The sequence below is a fragment of the Mesoplodon densirostris genome, chromosome 6 (genome assembly GCF_025265405.1).
Source record: "Mesoplodon densirostris isolate mMesDen1 chromosome 6, mMesDen1 primary haplotype, whole genome shotgun sequence".
Taxonomy (NCBI): domain Eukaryota; kingdom Metazoa; phylum Chordata; class Mammalia; order Artiodactyla; family Ziphiidae; genus Mesoplodon; species Mesoplodon densirostris.
The window spans coordinates 76815993-76843401 of NC_082666.1; the positions used below are offsets into that span (position 1 = coordinate 76815993).

The 27409-nt window shown below is 41.6% G+C and overlaps 1 protein-coding gene and 2 pseudogenes across 7 annotated transcripts in view; 2 read left to right on the top strand and 1 right to left on the bottom strand.

Moving 5' to 3' along the window:
• Nucleotides 1-27409, top strand: part of TJP2 (tight junction protein 2) — a 134381-nt gene that overhangs the window by 83019 nt on the left and 23953 nt on the right. For all 7 annotated transcript variants that reach the window (XM_060102266.1, XM_060102268.1, XM_060102264.1 and 4 more), the window contains 9 exons: nt 7217-7270; nt 10040-10164; nt 11328-11430; nt 17327-17990; nt 21987-22090; nt 23030-23183; nt 24723-24831; nt 24937-25070; nt 26513-26579. In XM_060102266.1, coding sequence (XP_059958249.1) covers nt 7226-7270; nt 10040-10164; nt 11328-11430; nt 17327-17990; nt 21987-22090; nt 23030-23183; nt 24723-24831; nt 24937-25070; nt 26513-26579 — 1505 coding nt within the window. In that variant the 5' untranslated portion in view covers nt 7217-7225. The remainder of the gene's footprint in view (nt 1-7216; nt 7271-10039; nt 10165-11327; nt 11431-17326; nt 17991-21986; nt 22091-23029; nt 23184-24722; nt 24832-24936; nt 25071-26512; nt 26580-27409) is intronic.
• LOC132492329 (UDP-N-acetylglucosamine transporter-like) lies at nt 11581-13956 on the top strand (annotated as a pseudogene).
• Nucleotides 15594-16768, bottom strand: LOC132492586 (hypoxanthine-guanine phosphoribosyltransferase-like; annotated as a pseudogene).

A 27409-nucleotide genomic window follows, 5' to 3' on the forward strand; every position in this document is an offset into this window, starting at 1 on the left:
CACATGCTTGGCACATAATGGATGCTCAGTAAATATTTTTGAGTGAGTGAGTGAGTGAATAAGTGAGTGAATGAATGAATGAACGAATAAAGGGTTTTCTCTGAGACTTTGTAAAAAGTCACAGCTTTGTGGGCTAAATACAGCATGGTGTACTTTTAATTCTCAAAGGCACTATTAAAATTTATTTTACTCTAATTTCCTCACCTTTAAAATTAAGATTTAAAATTTATCACTTAATATATTCTTTTAATATTATATTTAAGTAGTCAGTGGTTTGTGTCCCAACCCATTAACCCTAGGTAAGGAGAAGTCACTTATAATCTGAGCAGTTTCATGACAAGTTGGTGAAGTCTTTGGCACCTGGTAAGGTCTGATTGATTAAAAATTTGATTCAGTCCTGTTGGCATGGTAGTGGTAAGGGATTCATCCTTTCTCTGCCAAATTGAATTTAAAATACTACTGCAGGCAGCACAGGAATGCTTAAAGACAGTATAATCTTATTAAGGAAGAACAGTGAATTTCAAAAGCCAGGTGCTTGGACAACATTTTAAAAATAAATTTTGTAGTAATGCACTTATTTTGTGAAATGATAAAAAAATTTTAATCCAAAACTTTTAATGGAGAGTTTGCTGTTTTTATTTTTGACATATATTCTAAAAGCAAGGTACTCATAAAAATACTCGCTGCCATACCACAACTCCTGGGGAGATTTAATATTTTTTGGTATTTACTCTTCCAGTCTTTTCCCTGTATGCTTATAAAAATAAATATATCAGGGGCTTCCCTGGTGGCGCAGTGGTTGGGGGCCCGCCTGCCGATGCAGGGGACACGGGTTCGTGCCCCGATCCGGGAAGATCCCACATGCCGCGGAGCGGCTGGGCCCGTGAGCCATGGCCGCTGAGCCTGCGCATCCGGAGCCTGTGTTCCGCAATGGGAGAGGCCACAACAGTGAGAGGCCGGCGTACCGCAAAAAAAAAAAAAAAACAACGAATTCTCTCTTTCTAATTGAAAACACGGGCATCATAAAGAAAAAACTTTTAAAATGGACAGAAATTAAATGATTATTTCAGTGCCTATGTATTTCATTGTGTTGATTCATTTAACCTAAATATCACTCTCTTTTTGGACATTGTGCTCCCCTCCACCCTATAGCACTGCCCAATCCTAGGGGTCGTTGTCATGGTACTGGCTCTTTTCTGATGACTTTTAAATACATTTTTGGGGTAGGGTACTGTGCGCTGTTTTTCTTAATATACGGGAGTATAGCTATATTCAAAGAGGAGTTGGCAACTGTATTTATTTACCATAACTTACAGAGTAGTTCACTTTGTTGAAATTTGTCAGCTTTAAGGTATAGTAAAGAGCAGAGTAGAAACTTGGAAAACATACATGCTAGTAAGGTCACTTCCGGGTGATAGTGGATTGGTTGTACAAAAGCCACTTTGAAAACCAAAGATGCCAAGAAGTTAAGAGGTATTCTCTGGAAATGGCAAGAGATGATCAGTTCTGATCAGCTGGGTTTCTGCTTACTATTTCCTTTTAAGAAAAAATTCCTTTTTTGTTGTTTTAAATTTATTTATTTATGTATTTTTTAAGTCACAATTTAAAAAAATAAATTTATTTATTTTATTTATTTTTTTTTGGCTGTGTTGGGTCCTCGAGGCTGCGCGTGGTCCTTCTCTAGTTGTGGAGAGCGGGGGCCACTCCCCGTTGTGGTGCGCAGGCTCCTCATTGCGGTGGCCTCTCTTGCGGCGGAGCAAGGGCTCCAGGCGTGTGGGCCTCAGCAGCCGTGGCGCCTGGGCCCAGCTGCTCTGCAGCACGCAGGATCCTCCCCGACCAGGGCCCGAACCCTCGACCCCTGCATTGGCAGGCGGACTCCCAACCACTGCACTACCAGGGAAGCCCTATTTGTGTATATATATATATTTTTTGGCTGAGTTGGGTCTTCATGTGGGCTTTCTCTAGTTACGGTGAGCGGGAGCCACTCTTTGTTGCGGTGCGTGGGCGTCTCATTGTGGTGGCTTCTCTTGTTGCGGAGCATGGGTTCTAGGCGCGCGGGCTCAGTAGTTGAGGCTCATGGGCTCTGGGCTTAGTTGCTCCATAGTATGTGGGATCTTCCCTGACCAGGGATTGAACCTGTGTCCCCTGCATTGGCAGGAGGATTCTTTTTTTTTTTTTGCGGTACGCCGGCCTCTCACTGTTGTGGCCTCTCCCGTTGTGGAGTGCAGGCTCCGGACGCGCAGGCTCAGCAGCCACGGCTCATGGGCCCAGCCGCTCCGCGGCATGTGGGATCTTCCCAGACCGGGGCACGAACCCGTGTCCCCTGCATCGGCAGGCGGGCTCTCAACCACTGCACCACCAGGGAAGTCCCTCTTTAAAAAAAAAAAAAAAAAAAAAAAAAAAGTTAGAAAACTTTATTAAAATCATCGAAAAGTTGTGTTATACTGGTACAAATTGGGAAATGCTGTTATAGACATAGACCACAAAATTCCAGAGAGGAATGGCTTTAAACTATTCCTCTCTGGACACCAGACCACAGACACCTGAGCTTCCAGCTAACCACCTCAGGTGTGCTATGAAAGAAGCAGAGGGCCACTGAATGTAATAGAAATTTCCTTTAAGAAAACTTGTAAGTAGTAGCAATCAGTGCCTTCATCATACTAATTGGGTGATGAATGAATAGTGTATCCATCTGTTAGTTTATTGAAAAGAAAACCTTTTTGAGTGCCTACTCTGTGTGCCAAACACTGTTCTAGGAGATATGGGACAAATGTGAGGGAGTGAGATATAAAAAAGCTCACCTGAAAATCCACTTTCTTTTTTTTTTTTAATTGAAAGACAGTGGTCCTGGTGAACAAACTTAAATAATTGGGGAGATTTACATAATTTAGACAATGACCTTTTTTGAATGTTTACATATTTCATTGTGTTGATGTGCCTTCATTTAACCTAAACATCACCTCTTTTTGGATGCTGATGCTCCCGCCATCCCCCCACCCACAGCACCCAGTCCCATGCGTGCTGGTAGCACAGATCCTAGTTCTCAGCTTTTCCAGGTACCATTTTTAAAATTCTTTTTAACCCTAGCGGTGATTTGAATTCTTTTTTTTTTTTTTTTTTTTTTTTGCGGTACGCGGGCCTCTCACTGCTGTGGCCTCTCCCGTTGCGGAGCACAGGCTCCGGACGCGCAGGCTCAGCGGCCATGGCTCACGGGCCCAGCCGCTCCGCGGCACGTGGGATCTTCCCGGACTGGGGCACGAACCCGTGTCCCCTGCATGGGCAGGCGGACTCTCAATCACTGCACCACCAGGGGAGCCCTGAATTCTATTTTTAAATCTCTCCCTGAGAGTTCTTGGAACCAGATGGTATTAACCAGGGAAATGTCCCTAAAGTGAGTACATAGAGGGAGGAGGGAACTAAAAGACTATAAATTCCTCTCAATTTGAGTAATCAGTTATAGCTACTCAAGAGTGGCTGGCTCATCTTTCTTCTCTACATACAAACAAAATTGCCTTTTCCTAATCCCGTTCTATCAAAGGATAAATTATCTGCTCCACTATATCAGTTGTTAGAATTGCCTTTTGTGCTAAATGTCTTTCCCCCCCAAGCCTAAGGGTTTGTTAACTGGGTAAAACAGGAGCACATTATCTGGACATGTTTTGATTCTTTTCTCTGTCATTAGTAGCAGAGCAGAATGGCACAGTTGATTTTTAAAAAATTTTAATGTAAAGGAACTAGATAGTTTTTCTTAAATTATTTGTATATAATAAGTACAGCAAGGCTTTTTATTCATATAATTAGATTCCTTTCCTTTGTGTCCTTATGTTTTAGATATTCTCTATTAAAAGAAACATGTAACTGGATCTACTTGTTTTTAATCCATCTTGACCATCTATCTTTATATTTATTGTGATTACTCTTCTATATTCTTCTATATTCATTTCTGCAGTCACAGTTTGTTTTGTATTTGCCCTGCTTTTTCTAAATTTCCCATTTTGTCTCTTCTGCCTTCTTTTGGATTGACTTTTGTTTTGCTTTGTTTTCATTTTATTTTCCTCTCTGCTATCTTGGAAATTATATATGCCAGAAAATTTAACATGTGGATTTTACTCAGTGAAATTCAAAATTAGTCTACAGTTTTACTCTACTCTTGAATAAAATATTTAGAATAATTAAATCATGTTAAAGTCTTCTGGATTTACATGCTATGTTGCCCAGTGTTCTACTTCTGTCTTATTTGTTTAACTCTCACAAACCATACATTATTATATTGATTAGTTGAATACAGCCAATATATGTCCAGGCTTACATTCCTTCTTGTGTCTTAGGTCTTCCTTCTGGGATTATTCCCTTCTTAAATTTATCCTTTGGAAGTTCATTTATTGCTTGTAATAACCTTTCCCAATTTTTTTTTTTTTTTTTTTTTTTTTGCGGTACGTGGGCCTCTCACTGCTGTGGCCTCTCCCGTTGTGGAGCACATGCTCAGGACGCGCAGGCTCAGCGGCCATGGCTCACGGGCCCAGCCGCTCCGCGGCATGTGGGATCTTCCAGGACCGGGGCACGAACTCGCGTCCCCTGCATCGGCAGGCGGACTCTCAACCACTGCGCCACCAGAGAAGCCCCCAATTTTTGTTTTTTTAAAAAAAGTCTTCCTGCCCCCTAAATCAACAGATACTGTTTTAAAGATACTGTTCTACCGAGTTCAGCCTTTCATGATTGCTGTTTCAAAGTCGGCTCTTATTCTGTTTGCTCTTTTGTAGCCTCTTCTACCTGTATGCTCTCATCTCTGTATCTTTTTCTACAGTAAGATTACCATGAATTTCAAAGTGGTTTTCTTTCTTTTTGAATTTACCCTGCTTGTGATATAGAAGCCTTCTTGAACCTGAAAAATCATCAAGTCCTGAAGAGCTGTTGTGACTTTGAGTATTGCATCTCTCTCACACCCTCTTATCATCTCCTTCAGGAAATCTTAGACACATTGTAAGACTTTCTCACTCTTAATTTCTTTCATGTGTCCCACTTTTTTAATGTTTTGTGCTGTATTCTGGGTAATTTCTTCACATCTTTCTTCTAATTCATTATTGACTTCAACCATGTGTCATATGTGGTTTAATCCATTTTTTTAATTTAATACATAATTGACTGGGGGATTTTTGCAGAAACTAACTCCTGTGGCCATAATATGTCTCCCGTCAAAAATGTGTTAATTTTATCATATTTTTTTATTTCTAAAATTTTTTCTTTAGATTTGCTTGGTCATTTAAAAAAAATAAATTTATTTATTTATTTATGGCTGTGTTGGGTCTTCATTGCTGCTCGCAGACTTTCTCTAGTTGCAGCAAGCAGGGGCTACTCTTCGTTGTGGTGTGCGGGCTTCTCATTGTGGTGGCTTCTCTTGTGGAGCACGGGCACTAGGCGCGCGGGCTTCAGTAGTTGTGGCACACGGGCTTAGTTGCTCCATGGCATGTGGGATCTTCCCGTACCAGGGCTGGAACCCGTGTCCCCTGTATTGGCAGGCGGATTCTTAACCACTGTGCGCCACCAGGGAAGCCCGGCTTGGTTATTTTTGATGTTCTTTTGTACTTTCATTATACTTTTAATTTCCCCGTTTAACTTCTTATAATAAACAAACATATGAAACATTACACATCCTTTATTTGGTCTATGGTTATATTTCCATGAAACATTATACATCCTTTTTTCGGTCTGTGGTTATATTTCCAATATTTATAGTCTTTGATTCTGCAGTTTTTTGTTTCTTTTAACTCACTTGCTTTGTGTGTGTGTTTAAATTGTGAACTCATGTTCCTCAAATGCTTATCTGAGGGATTCTCTGAAGCCTGTGTTTTAATGTGTTTCTGGGGGAGAATTTCATTCTCCTCCATGTACCTGGATGGTGCTACCAATGCAGTACCACTTTGAGTGTGAGGGTTTTGGAGGGGGGAGGGTGTGGTCACATCTGTAATATGAATTTCAGTCTCAAACCTGAGTGAGTACAGGTTATTGATACAGGGATTCTCTATGGAGATATTTTTAGTTATTTCCATTCTACCCAGAGCCAAGAATAAGGTAGGCGACTGTCCCTACTGTCTCCATTGCCTGGTAGTGTTTTTGCCCCTAATACATTCACTCTGATCTGATCTCCACCCTGTTTGGATACTACAGTTTCTCTCTTTTCCTGGCCTCCTGTTGAAATGCCTGCTTCAGTGCTGCCTTATTTCTCTGGCTTTGAGCTTTCTTGGCATTTCTTGCCTTTAAGGATTTCCCCTCAAAGGCAGCCTGCATTTAATGGATTATTATTATTATTATTATTGAATGATATCCACTGTTTTCAGGTTTATCTAGACATCTATTTTAGAATATTGTCAGAAACTGAAGCCCAGTGGTCTTTAGGCTGGCATCATCATCTTTCACACCCACAATACTGGTGGAGAAAAGGCCAAGGGGGTCCCACAGATTACACAATTTGGCAGTCTCTGTGATAAGGCCAAGGATTCCTTTAGACATAAAAATCCATAAAACTTGAGTTCCCTGGTGGTGCAGTGGTTAGGACTCAGCGCTTTCACTGGCATGGCCCCGGGTTCATTCCCCGGTCAGGGAACTGAGATCCCGCAAGCTGCACAGCGTGGGCCTCCCCCCGCCCGCCCCCCCCCCCAACAAAAATGCATGAAACTTGCCTAGGAGGTCACCTTTCACTGGAGGAAGGGAGATTTTTTTTTTTTTAAGAATGAAAATATATCTGTTTGCAACTCTAGATAAGGGCTTTTATCATGACAGTGTTTTGGAGTGGTGATAATAGAAAAGCTTAACACTTAATATTCCAGTCGTTCTTTTTTCTTTTCTTTTTGGCCGTGCTGCGCGGCATGTGGGATCTTAGTTCCCTGAGGAGGGATCGAACCCGCGGCCCCTGCATTTGATGCACAGAGTCTTAACCTCTGGACTGCCAGAGAAGTCCCTAATATTTCATTCTTTTTAGGGTCCATCTCTCCCTATGTATTTCACTAATTTTCTAGTATTGTTAAGTTTGCCATTTCATTCAAGGAGAGTATATTTGAAAATATAGTAGATAGTATAATGTTCCTAAAAAATATCCACTCTTTGGTGTATAGAATGTGTGAGCTGGCCTTTCTATGGAGACATTTTGAATTATAGTTTTATTTCTAACATTGAAATGTTTGTGGTTTTAATCAAATTGGTTTTGATTGTTCTAAAACAGGCCCCAGGCATGGAGGAGTTGATATGGGAACAGTACACGGTGACCCTACAGAAGGTGAGTACTACACATGTCATATCTGCTACAGTCTGTTCTTGAGTTTACAGATCATGGATTTTTTTTTTAATTGAAGTATAGTTGATTTACAATGTTTCAGGTATATAGCAAAGTGATTCATTAAACACACACACACACACACACACACACACACACACAAACACTTTTTCAGATTCCTTTCCATTATAGGTTACTACAAGATATTGAATATAGTTCCCTGTGCTGTTCAGTAGAACCTTTATCTGTTTTATATATAGTTGTGTGTATCTGTTAGTCCCAAATTCTTAATTTATCCCTCCCTCCCCTTTTCCCTTTGGTAACCATAAGTTTATTTTCTATGTCTGTGTATCTGTTTCAAGTTTGTAAATAAGTTCATTTGTATCATTTTTAGATTCTACATATAAGTGGTATCATATGATGTTTGTCTTTCTCTGTCTGACTTACTTCATTTAGTGTGATAATCTCTGGGTCCATCCATGTAGCTGCAAATGGTATTATTTCATTCTTTTTTATGGCTGAGTAATATTCCATTGTATATGTATACCACAACAGATCATGGATCTTATTTATTTTTAAGCAAACACAGTTATTGCATTAACAAGGATTTGCATGTTGTTATTTTTTTGGCTAAGATCTGTATAATATAGAAAATTATAGAGGTTAATTAATGTATTGAGGTTAATTAATGTATTCACCTGTCTCCAGATAGAATAGTTTATGAAAAAAGAGAGGAAAGGAAGGGAGGAATGGAAATAATCTGTTCTGTTTAAGGACGTTGAGGTAGCTTCTACAACTTTTGTAATTTTAGTTACAGCATTTATAACTTATTCCCTCAGTGAGTTTTAAGTCCAAACTAAAAAAAAATTTTTTTAATTAAAAAAAAGTGTTTTTTGGCTGCGCCACATGCATGAGGGGTCTTAGTTCCCTGACCAGGGAATGAACCTGTGCCCCTGCAGTGGAAGCTTGGAGTCCTAACCACTGGACCACCGGGGAGTTCCCCAAACTAAATTTTAAAACGTTGGTTTAGCACTCAGGAGACATGGGTTGTAGTCTTTGTCCCACTCCTGATTATATTAATAGGTGCCGAATTAATCAGGTTTTAAACAACAGCCCCCTCCCCACAGTGGGGTTGAAAGTAGAAGTAAGATCACATGTAAGTGTATTTTACTTAATTTTTAAAGGTATTTCACAGGTATTGCCCCTCTTGATTAAATTAGGTAATACAAAGAGCTTCTAGTACTTGGAGTCCAACACATAATCACTGCTTAATAAATGTTAGCTCTGTTCCTTTTTATTCTGACAGCAGAGTTTGAGGTGGGCATGATAGGTGCTAGCCCTGCTCGAAACAAGCGCAGCCACCAAGAGTTTTTAAGTGACTTGCGTGCGGCTGAGTCGAGCTAGACATGCACTCGTGATCCCAAAGGCTTATTCCATCAAGCTGCCTTGGTCAGCATCTAGCTTTTCCTGGGCCCTGAATGGCTCTTTCTCCACTCTGAGTCTCTCCAGTCTCTGTCACCTCTTAGATGGATTGTAAGTTCCTCAAAGGGAGAGTTTTCCTTTGACCTTCACAACCATGAACTTCAACCCTTGACTTGAGTGCAAATTTGGTTCCTGAATAAGTGTGTATTAAATCGATCCAGGTAGAAAAACACAGATTGGTGCTCAAGTGCTGAAACTTCTGGAGCAGTCATCATGATTTCTTCAGTTGAGAGGCTTCCCCCTTTAGGTCTTATTTTTCACCTCTTATCATCTTCTGACTCTTCTCTCTGCCCTTCCCCCACATACCATTTGAGTTTGGACCCCGAACTGGCAAAGGTGAGAAACATTTTTGGCCTGGTATAGAGGATGGAGCTCTCTCTGTGTAAAAGCAGGTACCAGGGGATAGCACGGCCAAATTCAAAGCCGTGCGATTAATGAACAACAAGCCAGCTTGTCTGTGTTGCTGTTTGTTATCGATTGCCACAGTGGGCCCCACGTGGGAACTTATCTTGAGGTGAGGGTTCTTTCATTCTCTGAGAAGATTTTTATGTAATGAAACCCGTATTTAGTGTGATAGTCACGTACATGCCCTTGTGATCTGGATGAAGAAATCCAGAAGCTTAGCTTTTTTAAACACCGAAATGAGTGGGGATTCTGTATTATTTGGGTTCACTGTTATACATTTCTCTATTAATCTTGAATCTAATTCATCTGTATTTCCATCTTACATGCATGTAGAAAAGAATTTAATGCTTTGCTCTCTCATGAGATCTCAAAACTAAGTTCGTCTTCGGATTTTATCTTTAAAATCCATTTCCTTCTTTTTGACCCTATATGAAAGTGAAACCACTAGCTCCCCTAACTTGGAAGTTAAAGGTATTCTTTAAAAATATGGTTTTAGCATAGATTCAGTTGTGACCAGCCCATCTGGCTCAGGCCTGGATATGAGAACAGGTGTGATTGGTGACTCCAATAACACATCCTTATTTGGACAGAAGATGTAATTTCCCATCCCCTGCCAGCTTCTAGTGATAACTCCAGTCTGTGCTATCAATCCTGTCCAGCTTTCACAAGGCTGTTTCTTTTAGATAAGGAATTTCCCTTTATAAACCTGTCAGCTAACCATGATGACGCTGTACTCTGTTTCTCACTTGTTCCTCTAGGACTTCTGTTCCTGAGCTGCCTCTGGTTATTGGTTTGACCTTTATTTTATCGACTGCTTGTAATAAATCCTGAAAACCACTTATAGAAGGATTTTATTTTAATTTTTCTCTTAACCCCAATGAACAGGATTCCAAGAGAGGATTTGGAATTGCAGTGTCCGGAGGCAGAGACAACCCACACTTTGAAAATGGGGAGACATCAATAGTCATTTCTGACGTGCTCCCGGGTGGGCCCGCCGATGGGCTGCTTCAGTGAGTGTCCTTACTCCCTGCCCCCAACCCCTGCCAGCCCACTGGTTGGCCCTAGACAGGGGGCTTTGAGTGGTGTGCACTTTTAAAATTCAAAAAGAAAATAAAATTTTATATATGTATATTGAAAAGTCTTCAGGCAGTAATGGAGACCATAACACACCATGTTTTAACAATCCCCAAACCTTTGGGAATATCCAGACTTTGAATAGAGGAAAATAATAATTTCCACAGGAAGATGGTTATAACTATCTATCGTAACTATCATTCCTGGGTTTAGGAATCATTTATGAACATGGAGTGTAAAATTGGCATGCTCTTTTTTCCCCTAATGCCTACCCACACTATCTATATTTATTTTCATTTTTATTCATTAAGAATGAGGATAGTCTGCTTAATGATTATCTAATTTGTAAGAGGGATGTAGAAGTTGGAAAAATTTACCAAGTGGAAACCCAAGTTTTCCAACTGCCAGGCTTCTGGTCCGAAGAGCAAATGCTATTGGAAAAGCTGCATGTCTGAGTCCCCTTAGGATAATTTCTCAGGGCAGAATCTAAAGTTAATTACACAGCTGCCTTGGCCACATGGCTCCAGAATTTAGCTTCTGCTGGCATTTCATCTCAGTGGTCCTCTCCAAGTTAGTGTTCTTTCATACAGAGAGCATGGTAGAATTTTTACATGATTTTTTTGGATGAGACAAAGTAAGAGTTAGGGTTCTGTGACCTCAAAATTTCTTTAAGAATCTGAGGTGAGCTCTTGATTTCATCCCCTCCAAAACACAAGTGAATATCATCTTCCTTTGGGGAGATCTGTAGACTTGCTGAAGCGCACCGTGTACCATGGGTAAGGAGGCCCTTACACACAAGCTCCACTTGTGCTCAAGCCTCGCTGCTATCCAGTGCCTCCTGGAGGGACCCCATGGGTTTGGGTCCTTCTCCCCAGGTGGCTTCCAGGAGACACTGTCCAAAGTGGGCTGAGTGGCTCCTGGGTTCCTTCCTCGGAAGAGCTCAGACCAAGTTGATGGATTAAGCCTCAGGAGTCATTAGACACTGAGCCCTTTAATAAGCATTTTGGGTCCATCCGCCACTTTTATTTGTTCCTAAATAAATGATTCAGAGGGACGAGATGGGAGTTTTTCACATTCCGTTTTTCTGTTTTATTTGCAGAGAAAATGACAGGGTGGTCATGGTTAACGGTACCCCCATGGAAGGCGTGCTCCATTCGTTTGCTGTTCAGCAGCTGAGGAAAAGTGGGAAGATCGCTGCCATTGTACGTTCTGGGTTTGTTTTCAGCTCGCCTCGGTAGGACTTTGTTTTTATGCCCAGAAGAAAATTACTACTTGCTCTTCAGCCCTATCTAGGGACCACTATTTCCTTATCCTCAGTACTTTGGGAGGGTGATGTTAAGGGTGATGTGAAGATGTACGTGAGTGACCCCTCCCTGCCTTCTCCTCATCCTACTCCTAACTTAAGACCAGTGCTTCTCTTGTCAGAGTGAATTTGCCTTGAGCCAGGTTAAACAATTATTCCCTAAGAGAATTAACTAGATTGAGAACAGTGGTAAAACAGCATTCATTTAGAGGCTAAATTATGAGCTCAGAAACTCATTTGTACAGGCCCTCACAGGATCTGTTCTATCTTCATAAACTCCTGTTTCTTAGGAGATACTGGCAATCTGTACCATTCACTCATTTATTAGCTCACTCAGTCATTCAGCAAACATTGGTTGAAAATGACCTGAAGCAGGTCTGAGCTACAAGGAGTGTTCACTCCAGTGGGGCAAATGGACACACTAAGCGAGAATTGGAACACAGTGTGTTAGGGGCAGTGCTGGGGGGGATGCATCGGGTACGTGGTATTTAACTTTTTTTTCAACTTTATATTATGAAAATTTTCAAACAAAAAGAAAAGTTCAAAGATTAGTATAATCAACACATATATCTTCTACAATGTTAATATTCTGCCATATTCACTTGATTTTTCTTTATGTATGTATATAAAGACATACTTTTTTTTTTTTGCATTACACGGGCCTCTCACTGTTGTGGCCTCTCCCGTTGCAGAGCACAGGCTCCGGACGCGCAGGCTCAGCGGCCATGGCTCACGGGTCCAGCCGCTCCGCGGCATGTGGGATCCTCCCAGACCGGGGCACAAACCCGTGTCCCCTGCATTGGCAGGCGGACTCTCAACCACTGCGCCACCAGGGAAGCCCAAGACATACATATTTTTAGTGAACTGTTTGAGGGGAAGTTGCAGACATGACAGTTTAATCCTTCTTACTTCTCAAGTCTCCTAAATAAAGACATTCATCTGCATAATTATACTACTATTATCCTATTTAAGAAAGGTAGCTACAGGCTGTATAGCAGGGCTCATGGCGGTCTCTGGGTGGGCTCACGCCAATGAGTACTTCCCAGAACTGCTGCTGCCAGTGCCCTTGTCCCCATGGTGAGCCTCAGCTGCCTGCCACCTCTGCAGGAGACCCTCCAACACTAGCAGGCAAATGAAGATAAGACATTGTCAGCCAACCTAAAATACCTTTCCTTGGGAATTTTGGTCTTTCAGAGTACCAGTTTGGTTCTAACAATGTGTTATTCTAGGACTTTAAAACAGGAGGGGCCTCGTTATCTGTCATCTACAGCTGTGGCTGTTGCTGAACTTTTGAAGACAATGGCCTGCATTTTATTAGTACAAAGACAGCAAATGTAGTCTAAGAGCACTGAATTGAATACTACATGGTGAAATTCTTAACAAACCTATGGAAACGCTTAAACTTGCTATTCCATCAGGGATATATACTCTTCAGAATAATTTACTCTCTGTGGCACTGTCAAATCTAGATGCAACTACTTATCAGGTCACATTTCAGTTGAAAATTCTTACGACTGCATTCTTTTCTGTGTCGATGCTTAGTAAAAAAATTAGGTGTGTACCAGTGGCTCTCCCTTGTAATTTTGATTACACGAGTTGCTTTTGTACAGTGGCCCTCAGATTCTCAGGCGCTGAATTCTTTTTTTAAAAAAATTTTTTATAAATTTATTTATTTATTTATTTTTGGCTGCGTTGGGTCTTCGTTGCTGCGCATGGGCTTTCACTAGTTGTGGCGAGCGGGGGCTACTCTTCGTTGTGGCGTGTGGGTTTCTCATCGCGGTGGCTTCTCTTGTTGTGGAGCACGGGCTCTAGGCACACGGGCTTCCGTAGTTGTGGCTCGCGGGCTCTAGAGCGCAGGGTCAGTAGTTGTGGCGCACGGGCTTAGTTGCTCTGCGGCATGTGGGATCTTCCCGGACCAGGGCTTGAACCCATGTCCCCTGCACTGGCAGGTGGATTCTTAACCACTGAGCCGCCATTGAAGCCCCACAAGTGCTTAATTCTAAGGAACTTTCACCTGGCTCACAACTCGTAGGCCTCATGGCAGTTCGCACAGCATGTTTTTCAAGTGGCTTTGCTGGGTTTTACTTTGAGAAAATCTTAAAAGAAAGCAAACAATCAGTGTGGATAAGAAATATTCAACTTGGTTTTTTGGGGAGTATATTTGGATTAATGGGTGTATATGTTTATGATGGAGAACTGGAATCAAAGAATGGATTTTTTCAGGGATATAACCAGCTGACATGGATAGTTGTTGTTCTTCAGGCACTGGGAGGCCTTGTAATAGCTGCTGTTATTAAGTATGCGGATAACATTTTTAAAGGATTTGCAACCCCTTTGTGAATAGTATTATCAACATTGATATCTTATTTTTGACTACAAGATTTCATACCAACCAGTGTCTTTTCCCTTGGAGCCATCCTTGTAATAAGAACTACTTTCCTACTTGGTTATGATCGCAAACATGCAGGAAATCCCACAAAAGCATAGTGGTAATACTATCTTTATCTGGTTTTTCACGTTGGCGCACTGGGAATCTCTACATTAATCCTGAACAGAGGACTTCCACAGATTCTAAGAAAAAATCACCATGCTGAGTCTGATTATAATGTTCACATAGTTTGAAAATATAAAAGTTGAAGGATAAAATATATGTATATGTAACAAAATACCCATTGCATCTAGAAATCAAAACTTGAAAGTATTTCCAGGGAGTAGAATAATTATCAGAGGAAACTTGAAATCTGAGTTTAAAAAGATTTTATGTTTTTGATTGCTGCAGAAATAACCTATGCACTCTTTGCACGAGCACACAACAAATGTCAGACATCAATTTTGCAAATTAGATATATTTAATTTTATTAAATGGTTTTTATCTTACTCTTTCTGTATAGATATATCAAATAACATGGATATTCAAAGTTTGAAAATTATAATTACCTATAATTTTGCACATATAAAGCTGTGAAGAAATAGAAGTATGATTTGAAAAACATTTTCATGGATCTCAGATTTTTATATTTATACTGAAGATTACTAAACAAAGGATTGCTATATGTTGCAGATGTTCAAATGCATAAAAATTGATAAAGTAACATTCTGGGTCTGACTTGTCAGAATAAAACTCATATTTAGATTTAATGTGAAGAAATATACACATCTATTTCCCCATCTACATTTTAAGATATTTTAGTGCTTCAAAACTGCTGGAAGCAATAGTAGTAGCTAGTGACTTTTACACTAATGGAGTTTTGTCCTTAATCTCTTAATTGTATTTCTTTTCTGTAAATCAGATAATTCCTTGTTATTACTTTAAAATTAAAAAAAGAAAAGTAATAATAACTCTACAATATCATTTAATATACAGTCCATACCCTAAGATGACTTTGGTAGATTATTTTTCTTCCCCATCCAGGATCCAGTCAAAGTTCACGCATCACATTTGGTCCTAATCACTTTAGTCCATTTTAATCTTTTTTTTTTTTAAAGAGACAGCCTTTATTTTTAGGATTTTTACATTGAAGACTTCAAAAAATGGTAGGTTTTTAGAACTTATTGACCTGTATTTAAATGGAACTGTTGACAAAGATTCGCCAGAAATAATCTGAACAAGCAGGAAAATACAGTTAATGCTACTGAAATCTACTAAAGTAATTCCAACATAACAATACCTCTAAATGCTGTCACTGATATGAAACTGACTGCTTCTTTTCTAAACACACAGTGGTATAATTAACAATATTCAATCACTTCTGTTCTTTCCTGAATATATAAAAATTAAAATATCAATTAAAAAATAAAATATTCTTGTCTTTAAATGTTTCTTACAGATACAATTTCAATATTTTCATTTAATAGTGGTGTGGTTTAAGAGATTTTTCATTCACAAGTCAAACAACAATCCACCCAAAGGGAACTGATAGTCTGTAGGCTCATAGTGCAAATAAAGAGTACGGGAATGCGGCAACTGACCTTTTAAAATACAAAACAGATAAAATTCTTAGAAGATACATGCAGTAAGCTCTACTAAGCAGCTGGCCACAGAACTAGACCATTTGGTAATTTTCCTGGTGATTTCAATGGGACTCCAGATGTTTCCAAACTCAGCTTGAACTCTCATCTTAGGCTTTGTATTTTGCTTTTCCAGTTTCGCTAATGACACAAACATGATTCAAATCCCTGAAGTAGTCATTGTAGTCAAGGGCATATCCTACAACAAACTTGTCTGGAATTTCAAATCCAAGGAAGTCTGGTCTATATCCAACACTTCCAGGGATCCTTTTCACCAGCAAGCTTGCAGCCTTGACCATCTTTGGATTATGCTGCTTGACCAAGGAAACAAGGTTTGCCTTGTTTTGCCAGTGTCAGTTATATCTTCAACAGTCAAGACATTCTTTCCAGTTAAAGTTGAGAGATCATCTCCACCAATTACTTTTTTTTTAACATTTTTATTGGAGTATAATTGCTTTACAATGGTGTGTTAGTTTCTGCTTTATAACAAAGTGAATCAGCTATACATATGTTCCCATATCTCCTCCCTCTTGCATCTCCCTCCCTCCCACCCTCCCTATCCCACCCCTCTAGGTGGTCATAAAGCAGTGAGCTGATCTCCCTGTGCTATGCGGCTGCTTCCCACTAGCTATCGGTTTTATATTTTCCACCAATTCCTTTTTTTTTTTTTTTTTTTTTTTTTGTGGTACTCGGGCCTCTCACTGCCGTGGCCTCTCCCATTGCAGAGCACAGGCTCCGGACGTGCAGGCCCAGAGGCCATGGCTCAGGGGCCCAGCCGCTCCGCGGCATGTGGGATCCTCCCGGACCGGGGCACGAACCCACGTCCCCTGCATTGGCAGGCGGACTCCCAACCACTGCGCCACAAGGGAAGCCCCCACCAATTACTTTTACGTCACCTGTTGACTGGTCATTACAGTAGTTCTTCAGTCTGATAAAATCTAGTCATAGGTATAGATCTATCACTATTTCTGTTCAGTGCTTTGATGTAATCCAGCAGGTCAGCAAAGAATTTATAGCCCCCCTTGAGCACACAGAGGGCCACGATGTGATGGCCTCCCATCTCCTTCATCACATTCTCGAGCCAGCTGTTCGGTCCTGTCCATAATTAGTCCATGAAGAATAAACACCTTTTCCAAATTCTAAGCATAATGATTAGGTCTCCAGAATAAATCTAGGTCATAACCTGGCGCATCATCACTAATCACGACTCTGGGGCTGCGGGTCGCCATAGCGGAGCCGACTGGTGCGCGGGCTGAGGGCAGTCAGGGGAGGAGAAGCCGGCGGCGGTCCGAACAGGAGGCGGAGGGCGGGAGGCTGCGCGGCGCGGGAAAGCAGAGTGGTCCGCCCGAGCGCTCTTCGCCGCCTCCGCTCCGGTCCATTTTAATCTCAAAGGATCCCTCTTTTACCTCCTCTCTCCCCTTACCTGCCCACCCCCCCCCCCTTTTGAATGACATTGACTTTTGGATGAACCTACGCAGTTGTATACAGAATGTCTCACTTTCTGGATTTTCATTTTTGTAACTTAGTGATTTAAAGCCCTTTGGTGCTTTTCACACTTTGAGTAGAAGCAGATTTTGGAGGCACTGTGCTCAGAGTTTTATACTCATTGTCTTATTTTATCCTTGACCCCCTGATGGGTCCTCATTTTCCAGATGAGGACCCTGAGGCTTAGCAACTGGGTGGGGACACAAAAGTTTTACTGGAAGGAGAACGCGGGCTCTTAACCACTGCATTCTCTCCGTTTGGTTGTGATTTGTCTTGCGTTCCCACTGTTTGTTTTGTGACAGGTGGTCAAGAGGCCCCGGAAGGTCCAGCTGGCCCCGCTGCAGGGCAGCCCTCCCGTCCACGAGCATGACCGGGCTTTCGAGCTGATGGACGAGTTTGATGGCAGAAGCGCGCGCAGCGGGTACAGCGAGAGGAGCCGGCCCAATAGCCGCGGAGGGCGCAGCCGCAGCTGGGAGGAAAGCCCGGAGAGGAGGGGTCGTCCCCACGACCGGGCGCGCAGCCGGGAGCGGGACCGGAGCCGCGGCCGGAGCCTGGAGCGGGGCCTGGACCACCACGACGACGACGACTACTACCGGCGAGCCCGAGAGCGCAGCCGTGGCCGCAGCCTAGAGCGGGGCCTGGACCACCACGACGACGATTACTACCGGCGAGCCCGAGAGCGCAGCCGTGGCCGCAGCCTCGAGCGGGGCCTGGACCACGACGATGATCACTACCGGCGAGCCCGGGAGAGCAGCCGCGGCCGGAGCATTGACCCGACCTACGATCGCGCCTACAGCCCGGAGGGGGAGTATGGCCGCAGGGCCCAGCCCGATGCCCGGTACGGGGCGTCCCGGAGCCGCAGCCGCGAGCACCTCCACTCCCGCAGCCCCAGCCCCGACCCGCGGGGGCGGCTGGACTCGGACAGGCCCATCGGGGTCCTTCTGATGAAAAGCAAAGGAAATGAAGGTAGTCATGCTTGATGAAGAAAAAGCACTATTATAATAGCTAACTCTTACGTGGAACCTGCTATGTGCTAAGCACTGACCTAATAAATGCTTTGCACAGATTAGCTCATTTTGTCTTCACCACCGCCCACTGTGGGAGTTAGTCATATCTTCATTTTATAGACAAGGAAACTAGAGGCACAGAAAAGTTCATTGACTTGCACAAAGTTGTATCATCAGTGGCTAAGCCAGGTGGTGGAAATCTGGCTTTAAACTAATAGGCCAGTGGTTCTCAGAGCAGCACCTGGATGCTTATTAGAAATGTAGATTCTCAGGCCCCAGACCAGCCCCCACTGAATCAGAAGCACTGGGGTGGCCCCTGGAGTCTCGGTGTGAACAAGCTCTCTTGGTGAACCCAGTGCAGCTTAAACTGATGAAACCACAGTAGGGGACAATACTCCAGCTAATCTTGATTGAGTTTTTGCTCTATGCCAGGGCCCTCTGTGGAATAAATACTTTCTAATTTAATCCTCACCAGAAGCCTTTGTGGTAGGTAGGAGACTTCATTCCTCTTTTACAGGTGGATATAGCAAGGTGCAGAGAGGTTTTTCGTGTGTCCACAGATGAGGCAGGCTCTGGCCCAGGCTGCCCGTCCCGTCCCGTGTTGCATGCCTGGAGCACTTGCATACACTTAAGCACATCCAGATTCACTAAACCCCTTTGTGGCAGCTGGACAAGCGAGCAGCACTTGCAGTTTAGGTGAGGCTTCTGAAACTCAGAGATGGGAGGTGACTTGCCCACATCTTGATGCTGGTAAGTAAGTGGTGGAGTTGCAGCTCAAACTTCATCTCTTGGAAATAGATGATAGGAAGCAAGTAGGTGAATGAACAGGGATTTAGAGCCCCACGTTGAGCTATTCCTTGCATTGATTCTTGGCTTCCAACTTTTTGAATTCCTGGTAACATCTTTTATCTCTGCTTGTTCTCTAATTGTCCTCCTTCAAAGAGGAAAAAAGATGAAGAGTACCCAAGAGTGCAGAGTGAAAGACCTCTTGCTTTTTAGGTTGGGAATTTGCATTTTAAAGAGCCTATCAGATGAGAGGGTTTGTTTTCTTTAGTTCTTCTAGAGGAGCATAAAAAGTTGAGTTATACAGTTGGGTACCTATTGAAAGGATATTGAGGTAACTGCAAGGATGCGAATAATGGGATACCTGGAGCCCAGGTCCAGAAAATAAAGGTGAAAGTGGAGATGGTACTATCTCTGAGGGATGTGCATCTTGGGAGATTTAAGAATTCTAGAAAATCTTTATAACCATGGATAATGACATATTAATTCATCAGCCCCCAAGAATTGCAGAGTAAAAACCATTCTGCTTCCAGATTGTGGACTGTAGAGAAGTTTTGAGAAAGATAACTTGACACAAGGCCTCCTTCACAGAGGTCTGATGCATGTTCTGTAGGACTTGCACCCAGATTCTTGAGTTCCCCATTGCAGTATTTTCCTCCTCTTTCTCCTCTTCCCCTTCTTCCTCTTTCTCCTTCTCTTCCCCCTCCTCCTCCTGCCACAGAAAGAACCACATCTTGCAAATAATTGTGGAGGCACCAATATGTGAAAAACTTGGCCAAGTGTTTCATGGAACGGTACTTAACTCTGTGTGATGATTTTTGAGAGGTTCTATTACATTAAATTTAAAAATACTGGTCACAACTCACTGAATTGATTTCAAGACTCACTCATGAGTTGTGACCCACAATTAAAAAGATGTTTGTCCTAAGAAACTGCCCACATCATGCCTGGTCTTAGTAATACTCTTAAGGAACAAAGAGGGCTCATGCCCCTTTGCTGATACGACATTTTACTGCTTCTGGGCCATTTTGCTTTTTAAACTTAGAATTCAGTGTTTGCTTGTTTGTTTTTTCCAAAGTTCTACTTTGTAAAAGATTTTTTAAGCCACATTTTGCTAAGATGACACAGTAGTTTAGCTATCACTGGCCAGAGTTGCATAAGAATTAATCTTTAAAAATATCTGGCTGTAGGCAAACCCTACATTTGATTAAGAAAAATAGGATCCATTCACATGGCCAGCTTTTACATGTTTCATGGGCATCAGATAGCCTTGCTGGTAAAAGTCTTAGAAGCTGGCCAACTGACTTTTTTTCCTCATTTGAGAGGTGCCCACAAACATACCAATAGCAACCTATTTGTAATTTTACAATAAGAGTGCAGTTTTTAAGAGGATGGAGGAATTGTTGACACGTGAGAAAGAAGTCATTGCTCAAGTTTGTCTCAGCCTTCTGTCCTGGGCTGTGAGGCTGTTTAACCTGTAAGGAATTGCCATCCCTGAAGAAAATGCTGTCTGTCTTACCTTTATTCTTTCTTGAGTATCAGCTCCCTAAAGGGCGGGGGTGGACCTTAATAGCTTTAATCCTTGTGGTAAGATCTGAATCTAACTTACTATAAGTCACTTAAAACTTATCTTTAAATCTACTTCTAAGTGACAGAAAGTTACTTTATTTTGAATTGATAAGATTTTTATTGGAGTATAATTGCTTTACAATGTTGTGTTAGTTTCTGCCACACAGTGCGGTGAGTCAGCCATATGCATACACACATCCCCTCCCTCTAGGACCTCCCTCCCCACCCCCATCCCACCCAACTAGGCCATCACAGAGCACCAAGCTGAGCTCCCTGTGCTATACAGCAGGTTCCTACTAGCTATCTGTTTTACACGTTGTAGTGTATTTATGTCAAACCTGGTCTCCCAATTCATCCCACCCTCCCCTTCCCCACCATGTCCACACATCCGTTCTCTATATCTGCCTTTCTATTCCTGCCCTGCAAATAGGTTCATCCATACCATTTTTCTAGATTCCACAAATATGCGTTAATATACGATACTTATTTTTCTGTTCCTGACTTCACTGAGTCCATAACAATAATAATAAAATTTGAATGTGCCTCTTTTAAAACCTGCTAGGTTTAGGTAGCTTCCTAAAATAACCAAAATTCATCCTTAAAGTGTGTATTTTTACAAGTTTAATAAGTAAAATCAGAATAGTCTGAATAGTATTTAAAATATTTTAAAATATACATACTTAGTAAATACAGTGGCTTTTCTTGAGAGCAATGCAAAGTCCATAAATCCCCAGAGCTATGCCAGTTTTAGTTGAATACTTTATTTGTTGCTTTGCTGGCTTATTTACCCCTTTTCTTCACACAGTGACATTTTTTCAGTGCCAAATCCCACACAATCTGAATTGTTACAGATAGAGGGTTTGCTATTTGTGCTACCCTCCTGTAGGCAACTGTATTGTCAGTAGAACATGCCTGTTAAGATGTACTGAATTGTTTTTTTTTTCTCCCCAACATTTTGTTTTGAAAAGTGTTAATTTTGTGGCAAATAACTCAAATAGCCTTCACCTAGTTTTACCAATTGTTAACATTTTGCCACATTCGTTTTATTTCTCCTTTTTTTCCCTTTCTCCCTCCCCCGTCTTCCTTCCCTACCGCATCTCTCTGTCTCTAAGTGGTGTTTTGGAACCACCTGAAGGTAAGTTGCAGGCAACATGACCCTTTACCCCTAAATATTTCAGCAGGTACCTCCCAAGGATAAAAACATTGCCCTTCATAACCATAATGCCATTATCACTCTTAAGAAAGTTAGCATTAATATGCCTTTTAATATATTATAGTGCAGTTCATTTTGAAGTTACTCCAAAACAATGTAATCCACCCCTACCCCCCACCCCTACCCCATATTGGATTGAGGATCTAGTGAAGTTTCATGCAGTGCATTTGGTTTTTATGTCTCTTTTAATCTAGAACAGTCCCTCTGCCTCTTTTTCTTTTTTTTTTTAATGACATCGGCTGTTTTGACAAGTGAAGGCCAGTGGGCTTACAGACTGTCTCACATGCAAAATTAATTTTTCATACATATTTTTAAATCATCCTAAAAGCCAGCCTTAGTTTTCTGAACACGTTGATGAAATATGTGTTTGTTTGTGTGTTTGTCTTCTAGAGTATGGTCTCCGGCTCGGGAGTCAGATCTTCATAAAGGAAATGACCGGAACAGGTCTAGCATCTAAAGATGGCAACCTGCATGAAGGAGACATAATTCTCAAGGTGGGTGGAAAAGGGAGGAGAACAGCTGGGTTCATGCTCAGCTTCCTAGTCTGTATTTCTGCGTTCAAGTGCCAAGTCAGTGAAACTTTGTTGAGATAGGAGTCAATAATAAGACAAAGCTAGGAAGAGCAGCAGAGAGATCATTTTTATCAGGAAAACCAGACTTGGAGATTTGTAATAGTGTAGTGTCAGTTAAAAAAAAAAATCTTGGGGGTTCCCTGGTGCAGTGGTAAAGAATCCACCTGCCAATGCATGGGACACGGGTTCGAGCCCTGGTCTGGGACGATCCCACATGCCGCAGAGCAACTAAGCCTGTGCGCCACAACTACTGAGTCTGCGCTCTAGAGCCCGCGAGCCACAACTACTGAAGCCCGCGTGCCTAGAGCCCATGCTCCGCAGCAAGAGAAGCCACTTCAATGAGAAACCCGCGCACCACAACGAAGACCCAACACAGCCAAAAATAAAATAAATTAAATAAAAATAAATTAAAAATAAAATTTAAAAAAATCTCAACAAAGTCTTTCTTCTTCCCTGTTTATTAAAAGGTTAAGCTCCTGTTCTCTAAACGAAGGAAAGATGAGAGGGCAAGCTGGTGGTATATGAATGCTGAATATTTAATAGTTTTTGTAAACCTCTCTAGTCAGGAAACATGTTCCAGTAGTAAACCAAACCATCGTCTTGAGCTTGGAAGTTAAATAAATTAGCAGAGTAACTTAAGTACACTACAGCTTTCTCAGGCCTGTGTTTGGGTTCCAGGCATGCAGGGTTATATTTAATTTAAAGGATAATTCACTTTTATTCAGTCAGTCATCCTAAAGCCCACGTCTGTTTGAGTAACTGAGCAAAGCCCTTAACTCTTTAGAAGAGGAAAATAAGAATTTTCTGTTTTGCTGTGGGTAGTTGTATTGCATGGAACATTACTGTTCTTCATAAACACAGATAAATGGAGCCGTAACTGAGAACATGTCTTTAACGGATGCTCGAAAACTGATAGAAAAGTCAAGAGGAAAACTCCAGCTCGTGGTGTTGAGGGACAGCAAGCAGACGCTCATCAACATCCCCTCATTAAATGACAGCGACTCAGAAATAGAAGGTAAAGAAAGGGGAGGCTGTGAGCTGAACTGGAGGAGAGTAAGACTGTTGCTTCTGCATTGTCATCTCTATTTAGCATAGCCATTCACCTGGCAGTTAAATTTCTAACAGAAGCCTCTCTTTTAAACTTTAATTCCAGGTTTGGTTGTTATTTTCTTATTAAAGGGTCTGTTGACATTAGGATTCCAGTATGAAATTCTGGTATACTCGTGAATCCCAGTGGACTCTGATTTAGGCCATTGAAAACAAAACTTGTTATTAAAAAAAATGTATGTAGGAGTGGTTCACAGAACTAACCACATACATTTGTAAATTGCTCATTCTTGTGCTTTATCATGTGATTTTTTTTGAAGTGACTATTAATATTTCCAACTAAGAGAAGACAACGTAGAGGATAGTTAAAACTGGTAGACACTATAATAGACTCAATCAGAATGGCTGAAGATTGTGATATTCATTGGTGAGCAATCTCTGTCACTTCTTCTCTTAAGAAGCTAGTCGTTTCTTTTTTTTTAATTTGAATATGAATTTTACATAAGATAACATTTATTTATTTGGTCTCTCTTCATTTATTTCCACAGCCAAATCCAACTTCTTGTCCTTCAAAATGGTCTTGTGTCTTCTTAGCCCTTTACTTTTTGGCGGGGCGGGGGGCTCTTGGGCATGTCTTTATTATTTATTTTTATTTTTTTAATTGAAGTATAGTTGACATACAGTACCTACGATAACATTTTAACCATGTAAAAATTACCAATAAAAATAAGTAGGCATGCTATTTCCTACTTAACCATCTAGTATTGGCTTTGTGCAGAAACATTTAGAAAATATTAAGTTCTCAAGTTTAGAAATGGACTTGTTGATTTTTAAAAGAATTACTTTATAAAACCTTAAACCTTGGTTTAATTTCTATTATATAAAATGTCTAATCAGGTGGTTACCGCTCTGAATACAGGAAAACAAGTAGAGCACAAGAAATAATGCCAGGGTGCTAGGAGCTTACAGGTTATTTCCTTGTCACTCCAAGTGTGCTGCTCAGCCCACTAGCAGCATCGTGTCATCCAGGAGCTTGATGGAATTGCAGAATCTCGGGCCCGGCCCAGAAGAGTTGCATTCTAACAAGATCCCAGGTGATATGTATGCACATTAAGGTTTGAGAAGCACTGGTCTATGTGCACACTCAAAATGAGTGTGTGTGTGTGTGTGTGTACGTGTGTATATACACTAATATAGATTCACACATACACACATATATATATTCCCATCATTGGATTTTGTCTCTTCCGTGTCAGCTTTGATGGAAGGTATGATGAAAGAGGAACATAAAATTCTGGATTTAGAGCCCTCTTTGTTAATTAATGTCTTTCCTTTCAAACAATCAGATTCTTTTTTTTTTTTTTTCAACGAAAGACCATCAGACTAATAGCATATTTACTGCCCGCCCTCTCTTCCATTTCCCATTTCCTTGCCCAGAGAATAGAATAATTTCTGGCACAGGTCTCAAATATTTTATTAAGAAATCTTTTCTTATTTTTGAAATCAGACATCTCAGAAATAGAGTCAAACCGATCATTTTCTCCGGAGGACAGACGACAGCAGTATTCCGATTATGATTATCATTCCTCAAATGAAAAGCTGAAGGAAAGACCAAAGTAAGATGATGAGTATTTTCCCTTGCACACATCCCTGTGAGTGTACGCACATATGTATTTGCAAATCTGTCACATGATGAGACATTAACATGACGTGTGCTTAAGTTCAAGAGAGGACATGCATAGCAGATGGTCCAGGATGGTCGCCACACCCACTCCCTTTAAGTCCACTGGGGATATTGCAGCTGCAGTGAGCACAGAGCCCAGCAAGGAACCCACATACCAAGAGGAATCCCCAGGTGAGGCTCATTTTAAACAGTCATGTTCAGGTGTCAGTGCTTGGTAATTCTAGAAGGTGGCTGGAAAGAGAGAGAGAAATTATTTTAAAATCATTTTTATATATGGAAGAGGCACTCCTATCTCATTTAATATTGAAAAAAATATAAGGAATAACAGCTCTTTCTGTGTGCCAACAGGTTGGTCACCTTTTGTTATATTTCATTAGTCATGGTCCTTTTGTCTCTCATCCCTGATCCCAGCCTGAACTGTTTTCTGCTCACAACACTTCTGACACCAACTCTGTGGGTTTTGTCCTCCGCCCAGCTACCAGATCTCGAATTCTCCAGACACCGACCGGGTGTCCTACAGTTCAGTTCGGTTCTGACACTGACTACCCAAGTTCGTGCAGACCCCGCAGGTTAAGGGCTCAGTCTCACAAGATGCCCCCACTACAGGCGCCAGTCACGAGCCCGGGTTGCCGCCTTCACTTCCGACCAACCAGCTCTAAATTGGGGGTTCCCATGACCCTCTCCTCAAGTTTGATAATTTGCTAGAATGACTCACAGAACTCAGGAAAGCACTTTATTTACTATTACTTTTTTTTTTTTTTTAATACAAGATACAATTTAGGAACAGCCAAATGGAAGAGATGCATAGGGCAATGTCTGGGGAGAGGGTGGAGAGCTTTCCTGCCCTCTCCAGGCACATCACCCTCCCAGCACCTCAATATTTTCACCCACTCTGAAGCATTCTGAATCCCCTTGTTTATGGAGGCTTTGTCATGTGCATGGCTTCCTCTTCCTGGTGACCAGCCCCATTCTGAGGTTATCCAGGAGTCATCTCTTTAGAACAAAGGATGCTCCCATCACCCAGGAAATTCCAAGGGATGTAGGACCTCTGTGTCAGGAACTGGGCTCAAAGACGGAACATTAGAGCAAAAGATACTCCTGGCACCCCTTTCACTCCAGAGATTATAGGGACTTTAGGATCTCTGAGGGTGGGGCAGAGACCAAATACGTACTTCTAATTATGTCACAGTCACACTTTGTCAAGTTTGATTCGTTGAAGTCCTTTTACGTCCCATTTCTGATCTCAGCTCCATTCCCTACCCCTGCCCCCAACCCCATAAAATTATCATGATTTAAATGCATAAATATTTATCCATGGAAAAAAAAACAGCATTACTACATGGCTTTTAAGTTATTTAAAAAATGCTACCTGCTTGTAAATGTGATTGTGCACCTTGCATTTTAAAGGTTCATCTTCTTCTCACTTCTTCTGAGAAATCATTGACACCTACTAATGCCTCAAAATTAAACTTAAGACATTTTTGTTTGACGTGATAACATATATGCAGCATAGGGTACCGACTTGAATTTTTTGTGGATTTTGTGATCTTTATATGTAGAGACAAGACAGAGCCTTTTAGTCCAGGTTGGTAATGATGTTTTTTAATCCACAGCTCCTCCACCAAAACCAGCCCCAAGAACTGTTCTTCGTCCGAGTCCTGAAGATTTAGCAATATATGGGTATGTATTTCAGTCTTTCTGGCTTTCCCCCTTTCTTCCTCCACACAGCTCTATCTCCTTAATGGAAATTTGGAAGAATGGTTTTCTTAAACTATAGATGGTGATTTTGCATATAATCAGCTGCCCTTTAACCAACCCCTATTGCTAGTGTTTGTGAGAAAGAGAAATCATTTGTAGGACGAGTAAAATGTGGAAGTGAGTGAATGTTAACTTCGTCTGCTTGTCTGCTTACATGGCTAGTTTTCCAGATGTTATTTTGAATACTTGAGTTTGCCAGATCAAGAACGCACAGATGGATGAAGTATTGCTTAAGTATGGTGCCTCTGTAGGGGCTGTAGTGACAGGTGATCCTGGCGTGTGGAGGGAGGTGAGAAGCGATACAGTGCTCTGTACTTGACAGTGAGAACCCCTGCTTCCAAGCAGTGGCCTCTGGATTAGGATCCTGCTTCCCTGGACCCAGGCTGTGTCTCCATTTGACAGGATCCCTGTGGGGTCAGCAGGCTTTCCTTTGAAAGAATCCTGAAGTAGGAATCAGATGGCCTTGATTTTTGCTCTAATCCTGCCCATTATTTGCTTTTAATCTTGAATGAGTTTACTTAAACATTCTCTATTTCTATTCTTCACTGGTAAAGTGGCCTACTGATATTCATCTCACAGCCCCAAGGAAGATAAAATTATAGATTACATGAGAAAAGTGAGAGAGAGCTTTTTTTTTTTTTTTTTTTCCCGGTACGAGGGCCTCTCACTGCTGTGGCCTCTCCCGTTGCGGAGCACAGGCTCCGGACGCGCAGGTTCAGCGGCCATGGCTCACGGGCCCAGCCGCTCCGCGG